At 43.0% G+C, this 21,538-nt stretch overlaps 1 protein-coding gene across 9 annotated transcripts in view; it reads left to right on the top strand.

Annotated features, from left to right (window-relative positions):
- The window catches only part of ARHGAP10 (Rho GTPase activating protein 10), a 375,184-nt gene that overhangs the window by 116,670 nt on the left and 236,976 nt on the right, over positions 1 to 21,538 (top strand). For all 9 annotated transcript variants that reach the window (XR_011561289.1, XM_070770139.1, XM_070770135.1 and 6 more), the window contains one exon: positions 7,718 to 7,789. Coding sequence is in view for 8 of the 9 variants with exons in the window: in XM_070770139.1 (XP_070626240.1) it covers positions 7,718 to 7,789 (72 nt within the window). In the remaining variant the exon portion in view is untranslated. The remainder of the gene's footprint in view (positions 1 to 7,717; positions 7,790 to 21,538) is intronic.

Raw genomic sequence — 21,538 nt, 5'->3', positions numbered from 1 at the left:
TGCTTCAGTGAGTACTTGTTGACGGGGAAGGAGCCTGGGCGTCACACTACCTGGTTGGGTCCATCGTAGTTCGTACTGAGTTCCTCTTGGGGGTGAACCCAAATCTGCCCTATAGCTTTTCTTCGTTAGACGTCATTTTGTCCTCTTTGAGCGTATCAAAGTGATTTTTCCTTCTCTCATACTGTACCCTTTTAAATATTTGAAAACAGCTTACATCTTGTTCCCTCGAAATGTTCTTTTTCTCCCTAATCACATTAAACACTTTTTTTTAACCTGTTCTTCTAAACATTTTTAGCCTTCTCATCTCAGATTCCTAATATGCACCATTAGAGAATGTCTCTCTCTCCTTTTTTTAAGTTTATTTTTTAATTGAAGGATAATTGCTTTACAGAATTTTGTTGTTTTCTGTCAAACCTCAACATGAATCAGCCACAGGTATACATATATCCCCTCCCTTTTGAACCTCCCTCCTACCTTCCTCCCCATCCCACCCCTTTAGGTTGATACAGAGCCCCTGTTTCAATTTCTTGAGACATACAGCAAATCTATTTTACGAGAATGTCTCTCTTCAAATGTGGTGAACCTGCTGTTGAGATAGTTTCTGATCTTACAAGACACAATTGAATGATTGTCTTATTTGGATTTGAACAATATATGTAGCCTACATATGTGTTCATTAACTTCTAGGGTGCCTTATGACAACTTCAGTTCATGCTGAACTTTTAGTTCACTCAAACTTTTAGGAGCCACAGCCCCTGCTAAAGTCCACTATTAAATTTACATGAGCTGTTGTTAAGACACCTTTCACACTTGAGCATTTGGCTTTCAAGACTGCCTGGTTGGTTGCTTATCTCAGGCAAATACTGCAGCAGTGCTTTTGAGTCCTTTTCAACTTGAGAGCTTCTTGAGCTGTGATTTCCTTATCCAGCATTCAACCTTCCCTCCCTACTTTGGTGCCCTGCAAATATGACAAATGGATATTTAAAAAAATATATAATCAGCTAAGAGTAAGAAGAACAGCTTACGCCCAAGGTGATTCTCTGAGGCAGGGTTGAGTCACCCGGGGTCCATAGGCCCAACACAACTTGCCTCTTGTTTTGTAAATGAAATTTTGTCAGATCACAGCTACACTCGTTCGTAGGTATACTATGTATGGCCGCGTTTTTACTGCTTGGGGCAGAGTTGAGTAGTTGCATCTGAGGCTGCACAGTTCAAAACCTGGATTATTTACTACCTGACCTTCTATAGAAAGAATTGTCTGACCCCTGCTGTAAGATGAGACCAACTGATTTATTAACATACTTTATGTTCACATAGATACATTCTGTTTCTAAGCAAGACTGTCTCAAACTCTTTCCATGGCTCATTAGCAAGGCTTCTTATGACATTTTTTGTGTGTCTGCTTCAAGTATTTCATGCGAAAAATACAGTTATAAAACTGTATACATGGTTATAAAATCACATTCTAAATTTGCTTTCTCTGTTTTTAAAAATCTGATTGATTTTTAATATTTTAGGATTTGAAAACTCTTCTCCATACTATTACTTCAGTTGTTTCTTTCAAATTGGGTAATTTCCCCATCAGGAATTGCCTCAGTTTTAGGCACATTCCCTGGAATTGGTATACGTTTATCTCTAGGGAAGAAGACTCACTTTGGCATTAGAAAACTTCCATAACATTTATTACTCACAAATATTATATAGTATTTTTGTGAAATTATAGAAGGAACAGAGAGATTTCATGGAGTCTCTATTTTTAGAAAAAGAAGAAAACCATCTTTGTCGTTCAACCCACATTGCCTTACTCCGAAGCATTTAGCAGCTACTTTAGGATTTTGTCTTTGAATAGAATTGCTCAGTTCAGAAGTTACATAATCAGGCTTTTTTTTTTTTTTTTTTAAGTTTATTTATTTTTGGCTTTGCTGGATCTTCATTGCTCTTTGTGGGCTTCCTCCGGTTGTGGTGAGCAGAGGCTCCCTTCGTTGCGGTGCGTGGACGTCTCTTCTTGCAGAGCACAGGCTCTTGGCACGTGGGCGTCAGCGGTTGCACCTCGAAGGCTCCAGAGCACAGGCTTCGTTGCTCCATGGCATGTGGAATCTTCCTGGACCAGGGATCAAACCTTTGTCTCTGGCATCGGCAGGTGGATTCTTAACCACTGCACCACCAGGGAAGTCCAGACTTTATTATAGAAGAAAAATGATAGTGGCGTTTAAGTTAAAAAATTTTGATCAAAACACTTTGATCAAAGAATTGGGTTGCAGTGATGCCTGCCGTAACTACTATTTCTGTTATTTTGGAAATAATGCTTGTTGACCTGCCAACAGTAAGGTGGAAGCCCCTTATAATTTTTGTCTACACTAGTGCTAGCCCTTGGAAGTTAGATATTGCATCAATTCTCTCGGCTAAGGATGGATATAAAATTGCTCATGTGGAATCTTTGTGGCATGATCCTTTTGTGAAGGACAGTGCTTACTCCACAGAGTTTGGGGTTTCAGGGTTCTGATTTTAAAGGGTCTTCACGTAGCTACATCATCGTTGCCACGTTTAGTGTTGATTCAGCATCTCTAGGTCGCATCCTGGTGACTTCTGGAGCCCGTCAGACTTCTCCAGCCTCCTCCCCTGATTTCTGATTTCTTCAGGGGCTTTAGTGACGCTGAATTGCTGGTGGTTCCATGCTAAGAATCACTGGTTTCCCCTCTTTCTTTTATTCTTATCCTTTGACCTGAGAACTCCCATGCCTGTTTCAGGCTCAGTTCTGTATTATCCCTTCAGGAAGTCCTCTGTCTCCTAAGCACCTGTTCTGGGCCTCACCCACACTGCACACACTACATTATATCATCTTATGCTGATGGGCTCTCAGAAATAGTCTTACTAGGATGAACCCAACTGCTCACCTTCTTCATGCCTCATTGGAGACAGTCGCACAAGGCCCAGTGGAGGTCCCATAAACTCCTGCTTACTTCTCAGCCAGGAAGCCCTGTCCCCACTGTTTGTAATGATTCCTTCTTTCATGCTCCTCTTTATGCGCACTTTTCTCCGCACCCGAAATCTTGAGAACTGACTTTGCCTTGTATGGAAAAAATAACTCTCTGGTAGCAAATCCCACAGCTTCTGTTCATGAAATCCACACACCCCTTTGTTTGAGCCACTGCTTGTTCCTTGCATCCTGTCTCCACCCCCATTAGAGACTTTAGACCATCTTTTCTGTATTCTTAACAGGGTGTGCTTTAATCTTTTTAATTTATTTCTTCGGCTGTGCCGGGTCTTCATTGTAGCGCATGGGACCTTCGCTCCTCGTTGTGACATGCAGGATCTAGTTCCCTGACCAGGGATCGAACCCAGGCCTTCTGCTTTGGGAGTTCAGCGTCTTAACCTCTGCATCACCAGAGAAGCCCCTGCTTTCACCTTTGAAATGTCGACCTTACTAAGAAAACAAACACACACGCCTTTGCTTTATGTCGTGCTCCCTTTCGGCCGCCCTCCTCTCATCTCTGTCCTTCGTGGCCATCCTTGTGGAGAAGGGCTGTTCCCACAGATGTCCTCGCTTTTTAGTTATAAGCCAGCTCCAGTCTGGCCTTTTCTGTCTCCTTGCCTTGGGTATTGCTGAGGCCTTGTTCCTTATTTAATTTCTCTGCGGCTCATGCGGCTAAAACCCTGTCTTCATCATCAGTGCCCCAGTAGCTTCTTTCCAGTGTCTGTTGTCGTCTCCTCCTCCTGTTTGTCCCTTTCTGAGCATCCTAAGTGCCTAGTCTGAGACCTCTTGTTTCAATCCCCTACCACATCCTACTTGAGTTCTTTGGCTTCCAATACCACCTACTTGTAAACGACTCTTGCCAGATGTATATTTTTGATCTAGATGTCTTTCCTGGACGTTGCACCAATGTCTCTGGCAGCCTCTTTTACTCATCTTTTGATCGTCTCTCAGCATCTCCAATGTAACATAACCCTGGAGTGCTTCCTCCCAATTGCCTTTCCTCAGAAGCTTCCTCTTTCAATAAATAAATGAATAATATTGTTGTCCATTCAGTTGCAGATGGCAGAAATCTAAGAGTCATCTTGGAAACCCTTACCCTTTCCACGTTCAGTCCATCACCAGTTACTTTAGTTCTGCCTGTACATATCTCTGCAGTCTATCTGCTTCTCTCTAGTTTTGTTGTCACTGCCTTCAAGCCATCATCCTCTCTTGCCTGTGTTGCTCTGGAAGCTTCCTAACAAATCTTTCTCCTTCCAGTTTTCCTTACCTCTAATCTCTCTTTCTCAGAGAGCCAGAAAGAGCCAGAATCTGGTGATTAAGACTTTACCTTCCAATGCCGGTGTTGTGGGTTCAATCACTTGTTGGGGAGCTAAGATCTCACAAGCCTTGTGGCCAAAAAACCTAAACATAAAACAGAAGCAGTATTGTAGAAAATTCAATAAAGACTTTAAAAGTGGTCCATATTAAAAAAAAAAAAAAAACTTAAATCGGAGTCATCTTTGAAAGATCATTGTAATAATTCTGAGCTTAAGGTCCTTTGCTGCTGCTGCTGCTAAGTTGCTTCAGTCGTGTCCGACTCTGTGTGACCCCATAGATGGCAGCCCACCAGGCTCCCCCGTCCCTGGGATTCTCCAGGCAAGAACACTGGAGTGGGTTGCCATTTCCTTCTCCAATGCATGAAAGTGAAACGTGAAAGTGAAGTCGCTCACTTCACTTTCCGACCCTCAGCGACCCCACGGAGTGAAGCCCACCAGGCTCCTCCGTCCATGGGATTTTCCAGGCAAGAGTACTGGAGTGGGGTGCCATTGCCTTCTCCCAGTGTGAGAGTAATAGTGAGTTTCTATTAATCCCAAAATAAAATAGCCCTTTCCCTGGACTCCCAGGCATAGCTTGTTCTGGTCCCCTGCCTTCTCTCATCTCTCTGTTCGCTTGCTTGTTCTCTGTGCTTCAGACTCACTGGTCTTTTGCTGTTTCCTGAGATCCTCACCTCAGTCCTTTGCCTCTGCTGGCTTTAGGCTGCAGTTCCAGCCTTGTTCTTTGCACCACTAATTCTGTCTGATCGTTCAGACCTCAAGCTTAAATATCACTTCTTTGAGGAAGCCCTCCCAGAGCTCATTTCTCCCTCTATCTCCTCTAATAGATTTGTCAGCCATGGGCCTACATTTCTCTGTTGGAACGAGTTACTGGACCTCTTTCTGCACATTTGCTCATGTCTTCATGTGTCCACTGTCTATCTCCCCACCTAGACAGTAAGTTCCACAAGGGCAGGGGCTGCACTTGGGCTATGTGTTCATAGTTGTGTCTTTAATACATGGTACTTGGCACTGAGTGTTCAGCACGTATGTGTCTCATGAGATAGTTTATTGATATGGCAGCTTGGAATGGGGAGGTGCCCATTTGGTACTTGGTGTTGCAGTACTGTATGGTAGTTAAGGCCAGGCTAGGCTCATGCTTACTTAATTTTGCATCCTTGTTCCTCTGTGAACTTGAGCAGTTATGAGCCCCTGTGGTCCCAGCATGGAATTCTGGGCTGACTTCTTTCTTGAGTTGACCAAGCCTCCAAGGATGATGTATCATATCTGGGTTTACTTAGGACCACTAGTAGGCTAGGTCCAGATGTGAAAGCCTAGGAGATGGTATTTGTGCTAAGAGAAGTGAGCCTTAAATTATTTTGAGATGGGACTTCCCTGGTGGTCCAGTGACTAAGATTCCATGCTCCCATGCTGGGTCTGCGGTTTGATCCCTGGTCAGGGAACTAGATCCCAACTAAGAGTTCATGTGGTACAACTAAGAGCCAGCTCAGGCAAATAACTAAGTGAATGAGTGAATGATTTTTGAGCTGTCGTATGTCGGTTGAATCACGTTGAAAATTTGCGGCAGAGCCTCTGATCTGCTTTCCCAGTGGACTTGGGGCTTCCATATTGTTTAGAGTCATCAGGGTTCCTGGCATGACCTGCTCTTTCCCTCTTCTGTTCTTTGGTTTGGGCTTGTTGTGGGTCACGTGGCCTACAATGTGGACAGGATGAGATTATCGTGTTTTGAAGGTGATCCCTTTCCTTTGACTTGTGATTGCTCTTAATTCTGTCTTTTGCCTAAACTCTTCAACACCCAAGTAACAAATTGTCAGGGTGGGAGTGAGTGGAGCCCAGTAGCTGGCCTGGGGAAGAGAGTTCAAGCAAGCTCTAGTCATCTCGAGTGTGGACAGGATCATTTTTTTGAGGATTCTCTAAGGGGCTTCCCTAGTGGCTCAGATGGTAAAGAATCTACCTGCAATGCAGGAGATCTGGGTTTGATCCCTGGGTCAGGAGGATGCCCTGGAGAAAGGAATGGCAACCCACTCCAGTGTTCTTGTCTTTTTTGATTCCATGAATAAGTGATGTGTAGATTCTGTATTAAAATGACTTTTCACTTACATCTCACTGGATGAATCGTCTCTGGGAGAAACCCTTACGTAATGAAACAATGCAAAGGAGCATAGGGGGTTAAATGAAGATTGGTTTCCTATTCCAAGTCACTTATTTTTTTTTCTGTAATCTTAAGTTTGGATTTCTGGGGACCTTTATTGTAATAAGAGGGGGGTGATACATTGTTGTAAAGTGTCTTGAGGTTCTACTGAGATTCTATTCTGGACCTTTCTGGAAATGGTGAGAACACTACTCACTAGCATATTGTGGTTAAGTACATTCTCCTTAGGTAAATATTCCCTTGTGCATTTTCAGCATTGTTGTAGATTTTTAAAAATTTTTATTGAAATTAAAAAAATTAAAATATAGTTGATGTGCAGTGATATTATATGTTACAGGTGTATAGTATCGTAATTTACAATTTTAAGGTTATGTTTCATTTATAGTTATTAAAAAGCACTGACTGTATTCCCCCATATTGTATAATATGTTCTTGTAGCTTATTTTAAACCTAACGGTTTATACCTCTTAATCCTCTAGCCCTGTGTTGCCCTGCCCCTTTCCCTTGCCCCATTGGTAACCGCTGGTTTGTTCTTTGTATCTGTGAGTCTGCTTCTTTTTTGTTTATTCACTAGTTTACTGTCTTTTTTGATTCCACATATAAGTGTTGTGTAGATTCTGTATTAAAATGACAAGCCCCAAATCAGCCAATATAAGAATGAGTGAGGTTGTGGGTAGCATTCATGTGTGGTTCCTGTCACCGTGACCTTGCCAACTCCCCTAATATTTGGACGACTGACTGTCCTGAGCTCCAAGTGACTCTGTTTTGCTGGCACAGCCTAAATCCTATGAGAAATTTTCAGTGATGAAGGGCAGTCTGAGTACATTTAAACTTGTAGCCACAAACCTAGCTCCCTGTGTAATGTAGTCTGATCACTAATAAAGGAACGTCATTGACTTTTAAATTTCTGAGCTGAGGGATTAAAACAAAAAACAAACCCTCAAACAGAAGTGTTCTGTTAATGAGTGTGATAGACCCCTTTGTTGTTTGAAGCCAACCCTCTTGCTGTGTCTCTGAAGAAAGGGCTGTGTTGGGGCTGGGTTGCACATTTCCCTGGCGCTTTGCCCCACCTCCTCTTCCCTGAAAATATTTATGGAGATCTGGTGTGTTAATAAATGTAGAAGTGATTTAATGGCCTCATTGGCAGGGTGAGATAAAGCTGTTCAGTGTGTTGTTCGTTTTGTTTCTGGGCGGGGTGGAAGAGGGGAATGGAAAGCTCACTTTTTCCCTTTTGGAAACCTAATGCTCTGCTCTTTTGTTATCGCTCTTGTTCTCTAGGCATTAAGTGTCACCGAAACCCTGATTAAACCCTTGGAAAAATTCAGAAAAGAGCAACTCGGAGCTGTCAAGGTCGGTGTCTAATCTGAGCACACTTGTAAACAGCCAGCAGAGACACTTCTGCCGCTGGAGCACACACTCGCTTCACACTCGACAGCCGGGAAGGGGCTGTTGGAGACTAATGTCTGTTGCTGAATGTTTCAAATGTATTGTATCCCCTTTGGGGGAATCTGAAAGCAAAAACAAAGCAAAAACACCTGGACTAGATGGTAAAACCTCTCGTACTTGTCTTGGCTACACCTTTTCGTATAGAGTTTTAAAAATACCTTTCACCAAACAGCACATTTACGCTGTGCCAAGCATCTTAATCTTTGTCAAGAGGGCACTGATTTCCGTGCCCGCCTCAGTTGGGTGTCAGAGTGTAGCATCATAGGAGGGTTTAAGGTTGGAGTCGCTGCTACACCGGCCTGCCATTGAAACTAGAAAGAGACTACTTGGTTATTCTGATACACTTTTCCTGTGCTTCTGTTAAGTGCTCGTGTTGTCATGGGTGCTGGGGATTTAGAAGTCTGAGTGAACCACAGACTCAGCTTTCAGAAGCTCTGAGATGTAGCCAGGATTTCTGGGAGTACTGCAGCAATTTTGCCACCAGGAGCCTGGGATGTATTTAGCAACTTTTAAGGTTTGCAAACTGAGCTTTGAAATTAGTTCAGAGAAATAGTACCCACCAGCCTGTCCTGAAGATAGTGCATGTACTCGAGGGAGGAAAAAGTAGCATCTGTGTGTTGTTGACCATTTTTGGCTTGGCCCAAGGAGAAGGGAATAAATAACATCAGTTTTAAGTAGAAAAGAGAGTTTTTATGTTTGTTTTGTTTTTTCCCTCATACCTTGGGGATGTGAGTTTTTTTTTTTTTTCCCCTTCGAAAACATACTATTAAAATCCTTTTCTGTAAATAAACATTGTGGTCTCCATGGCCATAGCTATACAAATGGGCCCAGAAAGGGCCCCTTTTTATGGATTCAGTTCTTCAAGTGACCTGTTAACATACTAGACACTGCTTTTCAGCATAGTTTTCAATGGAGGGCTTTGTGTGTTGAGTGGAGGTCAGTAGGGATACCCCCCCAAAGTCTCAACCTAGGATTGTTTGCTGAGCTGCGCAAAGCTACTGACTTGTAGCAGGACTTTGGGGGTCTGGCTTCACATTTCTGTCCTCGGGCAAGTAATTGGCTTTAGTTTCTTACTTGTAAAATGACAGACCAGGGATCTGACTTCTCTGCTTTGCAGTTTAGTGATTCTGTTTTCTCCAGTCTTCCTAGACTATTTTGAAACTTGAATGTCTTGGTACTTTCTCTTTGAACATTTCATTGGCAGGCACTGAATGTAAACATTGGGTGGTGGTGGACAGATATTATATTATGGAAATGAAAAATGGATGTAACTTTATTAATAAATATATTTCCTTTCCATTTATTTACCGATCAGATTTTTAGAAATTTCCAGCCTCAGAATTTCTCTTGATTCCTTCTTCTCAACACACCGGCCCAGCTTCTCATGCTGTGGTCATTCAAGGTGTGGTTGACCCTTGAACAGCTCAGGTGTGGGCTGTGTGGTTCTACTTGGATAGTTTTCACTAGTAAAGACTGTCGTACTACAGGATTTGCGGTTGGCTGCATCCGCGAATGTATAACCTTGTATACTGAGGACCAACTATAAGCTACACTTGGAATTTTGTCTGCTCCTGTGTTGATGTCCCTGACCTCCGATGTTCAAGTCTCAGTTGTATAGTCTGCAAAGCAGTTTGCAAAAAAAAATTGCCATATCAAATGATTTAATTATTTTAACGCTTTTAGTCTATGTTTTGAGCTATTCAGTGGCCAAAATCTACCCTGGAGTCCCATTTCTTTCTTTCTGTGTTCCTGACTTCAAGTTTATGAAGGGTGTACCCTACACTCTTGTTCAGTACAGTGTGTGTGTTGACTGTCAGTGATGGAGGCCCCATCATTGTGAGTCACAGGGAGTAGCCTTTTTTTTTTTTTTGGACTGGCTACTTCTGCTGCTGCTAAGTTGCTTCAGTTGTGTCCGACCCTGTGCGACCCCATAGACGGCAGCCCACCAGGCTCCTTTGTCCCTGGGATTCTCCAGGCAAGAACACTGGAGTAGGTTGCCATTTCCTTCTCCAATGCATGAAAGTGAAAAGTGAAAGTGAAGTCACTCAGTCCTGTCCAACTCTGAGCGACCCCATGGACTGCAGCCTACCAGGCCTCTCCGTCCGTGGGGTTTTCCAGGCAAGAGTACTGGAGTGGGGTGCCATTGCCTTCTCTGCTTATTATAGTAAAAAGGGAAAGATAACTTTCTAGGTTATATAGTGACATATACGCATCTATCTTTTTCATCACGTTGTTAAATCTTTAAGAGAAAAGACTATGCTTATTTATTTTCCACTTCCTCCCATCTATTTTCCATGAAGTGATGGGGCCAGATGCCATGATCTTAGTTTTCTGAATGTTGAGTTTTAAGCCAGCTTTTTCACTCTCCTCATTCACCCTCATCAAGAGATTCTTTAGTTTCTTTTCACTTTCTGCCATTAGAGTGGTATCATCTGCATATCTGAGGTTGTTGATATTTCTCCCAGCAATCTTGATTCCAGCTTGGGATTCATCCAGCCTGGCATTTCACACAATGTACTCTGCATATAAGTTAAATAAGCAGTGTGACAATATTACAGTCTTAATGTCTTTCTTTCCCAGTTTTGAACCAGGCAGTTGTTCCATGACTGGTTCTAAAGGTTGCTTCTTAACCTGCAAGGTTTCTCAGGAGGCAAGTAAGGTGGTGTGGTATTCCTGTGTCTTTAGGCATTTTCCTCAGTTTGTTTGATCCGCACAAAGGCTTCCACCTAGTCAATGAAGCAGAAGTAGATGGTTTTTTTTTGGAATTCCCTTGCTTTTTCTATGATCCAGCAGATGTTGGCAATTTGATCTCTGGTTCCTCTGCCTTTTCTAAATCCAGCTTGTACATCTGGAAGTTCCCAGTTCATGTTCTGTTGAAGCCTAGCTTAAAGGATTTTGAGCATTACTTTGCTAGCATGTGAAATAAACTAAGATTGTGGCATCTGGTCCCATCAGTTCATGTCAAATAGATGGGGAAAAAGTGGAGACAATGGCAGATTTTATTTTCTTGGACTCCAAAATCACTGTAGATGGTGACTGCAGCCATGAAATTAAAAGATGCTTGCTCCATGGAAGGAAAGCTATGACAAACCTATGCTATGCTATGCTAAGTCACTTCAGTCGTGTCTGACTCTGTGCGACTCCATAGACGGCAGCCCACCAGACTCCCCCGTCCCTGGGCTTCTCCAGGCAAGAACACTGGAGTGGGCTGCCATTTCCTTCTCCAATGCATGAAAGTGAAAAGTGAAAGTGAAGTCTCTCAGTCGTGTCCGACTCTTAGCGACCCATGGACTACAGCCTAACAGGCTCCTCCATCCATGGGATTTTCCAAGCAAGAGTACTGGAGTGGGGTGCCATTGCCTTCTCCGATGACAAACCTAGACACCCATTTTAAAAAGCAGAGGCATCACTTTGCCGACCATAGTCAAAGCTATGATTTTTCCAGTAGTTGTGTATGGATGTGAGAGTTGGACCCTAAAGAAGGCTGGGTGCTGAAGAATGGATGCTTTTGAATTGTGGTGCTTGAGACTTTTGAGAGTCCCCTGGACAGTAAGGAGCTCAAACCAGTTAATCCTAAAGGAAATCAACCTTGAATATTCATTTGAAGGACTAATGTTGAAGCTCCAGTGCTTTGGCCACCTGATCCGAAGAGCTGACTCAGTGGAAAAGACCTTAATGCTGGGAAAGAAAGAGGATAAGAGGAGGAGAGGATGAGATGGTTGGATGGCATTCCAACTCAATGAACATGAATCTGAGCAAGCTCGGGGAGACGGTGAAGGACAGGGAAGCCTGGCGAGCTGTAGTTCATGGAGTCGCAGAGTTGGACACAACTTAGCGACTGAATAACAATGATTCCTTTGTTTTCTACCAATCTCCATTCTGACTGACTTTAAGTTATCTAATAAATAAATCAATTCTACCCTTAATTCTTTTCCATGGGGATGGTCTTAATCCCTGTCTCCTATACAATGTCACGAACCTCATTCCATAGTTCATCAGGCACTCTGTCTATCAGATCTAGGCCCTTAAATCTATTTCTCATTTCCACTGTATAATCATAAGGGATTTGATTTAGGTCATACCTGAATGGTCTAGTGGTTTTCCCTACTTTATTCAATTTAAGTCTGAATTTGGCAATAAGGAGTTCATGGTCTGAGCCACAGTCAGCTCCTGGTCTTGTTTTTGCTGACTGTATAGAGCTTCTCTATCTTTGGCTGCAAAGAATATAATCAATCTGATTTCGGTGTTGACCATCTGGTGATGTCCATGTGTAGAGTCTTCTCTTGTGTTGTTGGAAGAGGGTGTTTGTTATGACCAGTGCATTTTCTTGGCAAAACTCTATTAGTTTTTGCCCTGCTTCATTCCATACTCCAAGGCCAAATTTGCCTGTTACTCCAGGTGTTTCTTGACTTCCTACTTTTGCATTCCAGTCCCCTGTAATGAAAAGGACATCTTTTTTGGGTGTTAGTTCTAAAAGGTCTTGTAGGTCTTCATAGAACCGTTCAACTTCAGCTTCTTCAGCGTTACTGGTTGGGACATAGACTTGGATTACTGTGATATTGAATGGTTTGCCTTGGAAACGAACAGAGATCATTCTGTCATTTTTGAGATTGCATCCAAGTACTGCATTTCGGACACTTTTGTTGACCATGATGGCCACTCCATTTCTTCTGAGGGATTCCTGCCCGCAGTAGTAGATATAATGGTCATCTGAGTTAAATTCACCCATTCCAGTCCATTTGAGTTCACTGATTCCTAGAATGTCGACATTCACTCTTGCCATCTCTTGTTTGACCACTTCCAATTTGCCTTGATTCATGGACCTGACATTCCAGGTTCCTGTGCAATATTGCTCTTTACAGCATTGGACCTTGCTTCTATCACCAGTCACATCCACAGCTGGGTATTCTTTTTGCTTTGGCTCCATCCCTTCATTCTTTCTGGAGTTATTTCTCCACTGATCTCCAGTAGCATATTGGGCACCTACTGACCTGTGGAGTTTCTCTTTCAGTGTCCTATCATTTTGCCTTTTCATACTGTTCATGGGGTTCTCAAGGCAAGAATACTGAAGTGGTTTGCCATTCCCTTCTCCAGTGGACCACATTTTGTCAGATCTCTCCTCCATGACCCACCCGTCTTGGGTTGCCCCACGGGCATGGCTTAGTTTCATTGAGTTAGACAAGGCTGTGGTCCTAGTGTGATTAGATTGACTAGTTTTCTGTGAGTATGGTTTCAGTGTGTCTGCCCTCTGATGCCCTCTTGCAACACCTACCGTCTTACTTGGGTTTCTCTTACCTTGGGCGTGGGGTATCTCTTCACGGCTGCTCCAGCAAAGAGCAGCCATTGCTCCTTACCTTGGATGAGGGGTATCTCCTCACTGCTGCCCTTCCTGACCTTCAGCGTGGCTATTTCTGCTTTATTGACTATGCCAAATCCTTTGACTGTGTGGATCACAATAAACTGTGGAAAATTCTGAAAGAGATGGGAATACCAGACCACCTGACCTACCTCTTGAGAAATTTGTATGCAGGTCAGGAAGCAACAGTTAGAACTGGACATGGAGCAACAGACTGGTTCCTAATAGGAAAAGGAGTACGTCAAGGCTGTATATTGTCACCCTGCTTATTTAACTTCTATGCAGAGTACATCATGAGAAACGCTGGGCTGGAAGAAACACAAGCTGGAATCAAGATTTCAGGGAGAAATATCAATAACCTCAGATATGCAGATGACACGACCCTTATGGCAGAAAGTGAAGAGGAACTAAAAATCCTTTTGATGAAAGTGAAAGTGGAGAGTGAAAAAGTTGGCTTAAAGCTCAACATTCAGAAAACGAAGATCATGGCATCCGGTCCCATCACTTCATGGGAAATAGATGGGGAAACAGTGGAAACACTGTCAGACTTTATTTTTTTGGGCTCCAAAATCACTGCAGATGGTGATTGCAGCCATGAAATTAAAAGACGCTTACTCCTCGGAAGGAAAGTTATGACCAACCTAGGTAGCATATTCAAAAGCAGAGACAGTACTTTGCCAACAAAGGTTCATCTAGTTGAGGCTATGGTTTTTCCTGTGGTCATGTATGGATGTGAGAGTTGGACTGTGAAGAAGGCTGAGTGCCGAAGAATTGATGCTTTTGAACTGTGGTGTTGGAGAAGACTCTTGAGAGTCCCTTGGACTGCAAGGAGATCCAACCAGTCCATTCTGAAGGAGATCAGTCCTGGGATTTCTTTGGAAGGAATGATGCTAAAGCTGAAACTCCAGTCCTTTGGCTACCTGACGCGAAGAGTTGACTCATTGGAAAAGACTCTGATGCTGGGAGGGATTGGGGGCAGGAGGAAAAGGGAACGGCAGAGGATGAGATGGCTGGATGGCATCGCTGACTCGATGGATGTGAGTCTGAGTGAACTCCGGGAGTTGGTGATGGACAGGGAGGGCTGGCGTGCTGTGATTCATGGCGTCGCAAAGAGTTGGACACGATTGAGCGACTGAACTGAACCCTTAATTCTTGGCTTCTCAGGTGGCTTAGTGGTAAAGAATCAGCCCAGCAATGCAGGAGATGCAGGAGACGTGGGTTCAATCCCTGGGTCGGGAACATCCTCTGAAGAAGGAAATGGCAGCCCACTCTAGTATTTTTACCTGTCAAATCCCATGGACAGTGGAGCCTGGCAAGCTGTAGTCCATGACGTCACAAAAGGTCGGCTGCAAATGAGCGACTAACACTTTCACTTTCACCCTTTATTCTAGAAGAACTAGGAAAGGGTTTATAATCTGGATATTTGATTTTCCCTATCTGTGTTTCCTAAACACCAATCAAGAACAATCGCATGTTCTTATTCTATTGGTTTGTTTACTTACTTGGGATACTTAAAAAATAACTTTATTCTCTTAGCATGATGATCTTTTAGAAAGTACTGTGAAGCAGTTTTCACGTGGGGGAGAAAAAACAAAAGTCTTTAAAAGCTGGCCGCAGCAGAAGTTTTTGGATGTCCTTGTCAAAATGTTCATCTTCTGCTCCCTATCTGGAAAGGTTGCTACCTTTTGACTTTGTATGGAAGCTTCTTTCAGTTCCCTGTGCTTCCGTCTCCAGTTTCCAGAATCCCAATGACATGGGAACTTGTGGTTTTAATGTAATCGAAACTGCCAGTTGGCTTTTATAAATGGGATTTTTTAGGAATCACTGGACCTTTCTTCTCTGCTGTTTTCTCTTCTGTTTGGATATGTTCTCCATCAGTTGTCTGTTTGAGCTTCAACTTCCATCCTGTAGGTTCTGCCACTTTTTCTCATGTGCTTTCCACGTTCTCACCTCCGTGTAAAGAGACCCAATTCCCACTGCAGGATGCAGGTGGTTCTGTGCTGTGTCCTGTCAGTTTGGAGTTTTCCTGTTGATGTCCCTCAGCTTTATGTCCTCTGAAACTCTTCTCCCTTCTCTAGAAGTTTGTCACTTATTCCCAAGTGTCTGCATACACTTTGTCGATAACCACTGCTCATTAACTGTCGGTTTATCCACAACTAATCCAGGCACCAGACAGCATCAGGGCCAAGTGCATTGTGTACAAACTCCAAGAAATACTAGAGCTTGCTGAGGGTTACAGTGGGACAGTATCAGTGGGGAGAACTTAAATGTGCTCTTTTTATGAACGTGGCAGCATGCAGGTATCAGATGGATACAACAAAATGCTATGGATAATTTATAGAGCCTATTCAAACTCTGGGGCTTCCTGGTGGCTCAGTTGGTAAAGAATCTGCCTGCCAATGCAGGAGACCCATATTCGATCCCTGGTTCGGGAAGACCCCCTGGAGAAGGAAATGGTGACCCACTCCAGTATTCTTTCCTGGAGAATCCCAAGGACGGATGAGCCTGGTGAGCTACAGTCCATGGGGTCGCAGAGAGACAGACTCGACTGAAATGACTTAGCATGAAAAATTTCCTGTTTTATTCAAAATAGAATAAAAAAATTAACCTCAAGAGTTAAAAAATGTTTATATCATAAATTAAAACTTAGCAGCCCAGCCATTACCAGACTCACTTTTTTTTCATGGAGAAGGGAATGGCACCCCACTCCAATACTCTTGCTTGGAAAATCCCATGGGTGGGGGAGCCTGGTAGGCTGCAGTCCACGGGGTCTCTTAAGAGTCAGACACGACTGAGCGACTTCACTTTCACTTTTCACTTTCATGCATTGGAGAAGGAAATGGCAACCCACTCCAGTGTTCTTGCCTGGAGAATCCCAGGGACGGGGGGCCTGGTGGGCTGCCGTCTGTGGGGTTGCACAGAGTCGGACACGACTGAAGCGACTTAGCAGCAGCAGCTCTTTTCAAGGCTGTGTTTAGGGAATAAACGTTGAATAGAAATCGACCTCCTGAGAGTCTGTAAATGACTCCAAAATATAGGTAAGAAAGCAAATCTGAATAATTTCTCAATTATGTTTGATAGAGCAGAAAAAGTGTGACTTAATCACATTTCTTTCATTTCAGTATTACAATAATAAAACCGCTTATCAGGCCTATTTCAATGGCACAGTATGAGATATATGGTAAATATATCTGGGATATACATTAAGTCCCCTACTTAGGAACCTTTAAGTTGGAAACTTTGAAGATGTGAATGTGCGTTCCATCAGCATGAGGCTTGAGTGAACTTGCAGCTTGCCCTCCATCTCATATTGCTGACGATCCTTCAGCACTACCATCTCCTACCTCCTCTGTCTCCTCTGGTCAGTAACACTTTTTGCCTGTTCACTCCATGCCAGCCCCCGTATACCAGCCAGTGTCCTGTACTTCTGTGCTTTTCACGATATTGTACTGTAAGATTAAAAATGTTTTCTTTATTTCTGTGTGTGTTGTCTACGTATTTTTTGTGTGACGAGTATTACAAAGTTATTACAGTACAGTACTGTTTAGCTGGTTGTGTTAGTTGGGTATCTAGGCTAACTTTGTTGGACTTAGGGACAAATTGGACTTAGGAGCATGTTCTTGGATAACAGCTCATTTGTTTGTAGGGGACTTACTGTACAACTGTGAATTAAAACACTGTCCAGGCTTCAAGAAATTGGCGAGTCTGTGGGGAAGATGTTAAACAAAAATAAATAAAAATGCACTGTGAAAAGTGCCCTAGGGCTTCCCTGGCGGCTCAGTGGTGGGGAGTCTGCCTGCCAGTGTAGGAGACCTGGGTTTCGATTCCTGATCAGGAAGGATCCCATGTGCCACGGAGCAGCCAAGCGCATGGGCCACAACTAACGAGCCTGTGCTCTCCAGCCCGGGAGCCAGAACTGCCGAAGCCTGAACGCTCTAGAGCCTTTACTCCACGAGAGAAGCTGCCAGTGAGAAGCCTGTGTGCCGCAACTGGAGAGTAGCCCCGACTCGCGACAACTAGAGAAAAACCCGTGGAGCAGGGAAGACCCAGAACAGCCAAATATAAATCAGTGCTAATAAATACAATGAAAAAAAAGTGCTCTATCAAGAGAAAGCATCAGTGCTCTGTATGGGTGGCCTGTCATCTCAGTTTGGGGCCTGATTGTCCCTTGTTTTGAGTTGGCTTTCTGCCCCTTGAGTATCTCTGTGATTTGGGACAAGTTACTTAAGGCCTCCAAGGCTCAGTTTCCTGGTCTTTAAAATGGTACCCATCACACCTGTCCCCGAAGGTTATTGCAAGGCTTCGGAGCCTTTGATGGCATATTTCTGGGGTCTAGTGCAGGGCCTGGCATATACACAGTTGCAGTTTTTTTATGATCCCCTTTGTGACTTGCTTTGTATCGGCTTGCTAACAACAACTTCTTAGGTTTTACTCCACTCTTTGCCCACCAGGTTCAAGCACTGTGGCTTGTGACCCTCCTGGTCAGACTGTGCTCAGGTGGTGGATTGGTGACTTGGGAGCACGTGCTGAGGAGCCAGCAGGGGCAGGTTTTCAGTGTCGGTGCCTCTGCAGCCATAGGCTTCCACCTTCCTGTGTTCTCTGACCATGTCCCCTGGGCATCTACCAGGTTTGGGGATAAAGGCTGACTTCTCAACGCTTTGGAGAGGCTGAAAGAGCTTAAAGGCAGGAGAGGGTGTGGGTTGGATAGGGCAAATGAACGTCAAGGAGGAGAGGTGACATTGGTGCAGGAGTTGAGGGAAGGGGCTGTTTCCCCACTGGAGAAGTCAAGGAGCGCTTCATGGAAGAGGTGGCATTTCACCTGGCTTGTAAGGTGTTGGTGGACCAGCGGAGAAGAGTGGGGATTTCAAAACTCTGGTTGGCCTGGATGTGCAGGAAGAAGTGCTCCTGCCAAGTGTGTTTCATGTGCTATGAGTTGCATTTCTTGTAAGTGTGGGCATTACCGTTGGGCTAAGTCGCTTCAGGCGTGTCCGACTCTTTGTGATCCCATGGACTGTAACCTGCCAGGTTCCTCTGTTCATGGGATTTTCCATACCAGACTACTGGAGTGGGTAGTCATTGCCTTGTCCAGAGGATCTTCTCTACCCAGGGATTGAACCCAGGTCTCCTGCTCTGCAGGTGGGTTCTTTACCATCTGAACCACCAGGGCAACCCACGTGTGGGCATTCTCCCCACCTTTTTATTTAAATAAAAAGAGAGTTGGAATCTTTAAGAACGTATGTAAGCTCTCATCTTGACTAGTTGGGGCTTACTTTTTGCTGTTCATAGTCTGAAAATAAAAGTCTTTTCATTTCCTCATCCTAGAAAATTTGTAAAATACCAAAAATACATAAAAAGGAAAGTTACCTGGTAATTTAAAAATTTCCCCTTTTTCTAAGATGAAACAAAATATTCTAGTAAATGTGGATAGTTTACAGGTATTTTCAAACTTTTGTGAATTTTCTGTATTCTTTACTAATTTTTCTGTGGAAATGTATGCTTTGAGCAAAAAAATTGCTTCATAAAGAATATTTTATGTGTTATGAATGTCAACTCCCTTTCTTCCATATTAATTGTATCTTTTCCCTGCCAGTTGTTGACTTTTTGCCTTATTTATTGTATAGTTTTGATATCTTAAAGTTCTTGTGGCTTCTTCCATTTCCCTTTTCTTCATAAATTCCTTCTCTGTTCTGAGATCTGATGAAATGCTCTTTTTTGGTTTCATTTTTTACTTGTGACTCTCTCAGTCCATCTGGAATTAATTTTGATTTGAGACATGGTTCTCTTTTTATTTCCAACTACTTAACCAGTTATACCACACCATTAGTTGAATAATAGTTTTTTATTCCATGATTTGTTATGACACCTTTAAATATATATACTATATATATGTTTTTGGCTTCCCTGGTGGCTCAAGTGGTAAAGAATCTGCCTGCAATGTGGGAGACCCAGATTTGATCCCTGGGTCAGGAAGATGTGGAGGAGGGCATGGCAACCCACTCCAGGATCCTTGCCTGGAGAATCCCATGCACAGAGGAGCCTGGTGGGCTACAGTCCATGGGGTCACAAAGACTCAGACAGGACTGAGCGATTAATGCTTTGACTTTTCTTTTCTTTCATATGTATGTTTATTTCTAATATATTAAAAAAACCTGAGTATTTGTTTTGTTTCTTAGATTTAAAAATTTCTCTTCCATTTACATAGTGTGCATCTTATTTGGCTGGTTATTCTGTTTTAAGTAACAGCTGTTCTTCACTGTTTTTTATTTTTTGCATGTGAGATTTTATAACAGATTACAAACTGACTTCCCATGAGCCATCTTTACCTTGTAAACATTTTGTTTGGCTTACTCATGTTTGGCTTACTGAAGTTGAATGCTTCTATGAAGACCTATAAAACCTTCTAGAACTACCACCCAAAAAAGATGTCCTCTTCATCATAGGGGACTGGAATGCAAAAGTAGGAAGTTAAGAAATACCTGGAGTAACAGGCAGATCTGGTCTTGGAGTACAAAATGAAGCAGGGCAAAGGCTAACAGAGTTTTTCCAAGAGAAGCACTGCTCATAGCAAACACCCTCTTCCAACAACGCAAGAGAAGACTCTACACATGGACATCACCAGATGGTCAATACCAAAATCAGATTGATTATATTCTTTGCAGCCATAGATAGAGAAGCTCTATGCAGTTAGCAAAAACAAGACTGGGAGCTGACAGTGGCTCAGATCATGAACTCCTTATTGCCAAATTCAGACTGAAATTGAAGAAAGTAGGGGAAACCACTAGACCATTCAGGTATGACCTAAATCAAATCCCTTATGATTATACAGTGGAAGTGACAAATAGATTCAAGGGATTAGATCTGGCAGAGTACCTGAAGAACTATGGATGGAGGTTCGTGACATTGTACAGGAGGCAGTGATCAGGACCATCCCCAAGAAAAAGAAATGGAAAAGGCAAAATGATTGAGGAAGCCTTACAAATAGCTGAGAAAAGAAGAAAAGTGAAAGGCAAAGGAGAGAAGGAAAGATATAAACATCTGAATGCAGAGTTCTAAAGAATAGTGAGGAGAGATAAGAGAGCCTTCCTCAGTGGTCAGTGCAAAGAAATAGAAGAAAACAATAGAATGGGAAAGACTAGAGATCTCTTCAAGAAAATTAGAGATACCAAGGGAACATTTCATGCAAAGATGGGCTCAATAAAGGACAGAAATAGTATGGACCTAACAGAAGCAGAAGATATTAAGAAGAGGTGGGAGGAATACACAGAAGAACTATACCAAAAAGACCTTCATGACCCAGATAACCATGATGGTGTGATCACTCACCTAGAGCCAGGCATCCTGGAATGCAAAGTTAAGTGGGCCTTAGGAAGCATCACTGTGAACAAAGCTAGTGGAGGTGATGGAATTCCAGTTGAGCTATTTCAAATCCTGAAAGATAATGCTGTGAAAGTGCTGCACTCAATATGCCAGCAAATTTGGAAAACTCATCAGTGGCCACAGGACTGGAAAAGGTCAGTTTTCATTCCAGTCCCAAAGAAGGGCAATGCCAAAGAATCTTCAAACTACCACACAATTGCACTCATCTCACACGCTAGCAAAGTAATGCTCAAAATTCTCCAAGCCAGGCTTCAATAGTACGTGAACTGTAAGCTTCCAGATGTTCAAGCTGGTTTTAGATAAGGCAGAGGAACCAGAGATCAAATTGCCAACATTGGTTGGATCATCGAAAAACAAGAGAATTTCAGAAAAACATCTACTTCTGCTGTTTGATTATGTGAAAGCCTTTGACTGTGTAGATCACAACAAACGAGAAAATTCTGAAAGAGATGGGAATACCAGACCACCTTACCTGCCTCCTGAGAAATCAGTATGCAGGTCAAGAAGAAACAGTTAGAACTGGACATGGAACAGCAGACTGGTTCCAAATCAGGAAAGGAGTACATCAATGCTGTATATTGTCATACTGCTCATTTAACTTATATGCAGAGTACGTCATGAGAAACGCTGGGCTGGAAGAAGCACAAGCTGGAATCAAGATTGCCAGGAGAAATATCAATAACTTCAGATATGCAGATGACACCACCCTTATGGCAGAAAGTGAAGAGGAACTGAAGACCCTCTTGATGAAAGTGAAAGAGGAGAGTGAAAAAGTTGGCTTAAAGCTCAACATTAAGAATACTGAGATCATGGCATCCAGTCCCATCCCTTCATGGCAAATAGATGGGGAACATTGGTGAGAGACTTGATTTTCTTGAGCTCCCAAATCTCTGCAGATGGTGACTGCCGCCATTAAATTA

The sequence above is a fragment of the Bos indicus genome, chromosome 17 (assembly GCF_029378745.1).
Source record: "Bos indicus isolate NIAB-ARS_2022 breed Sahiwal x Tharparkar chromosome 17, NIAB-ARS_B.indTharparkar_mat_pri_1.0, whole genome shotgun sequence".
NCBI classification, from domain to species: domain Eukaryota; kingdom Metazoa; phylum Chordata; class Mammalia; order Artiodactyla; family Bovidae; genus Bos; species Bos indicus.
This window is presented reverse-complemented; position numbering and strand designations above follow the sequence as displayed.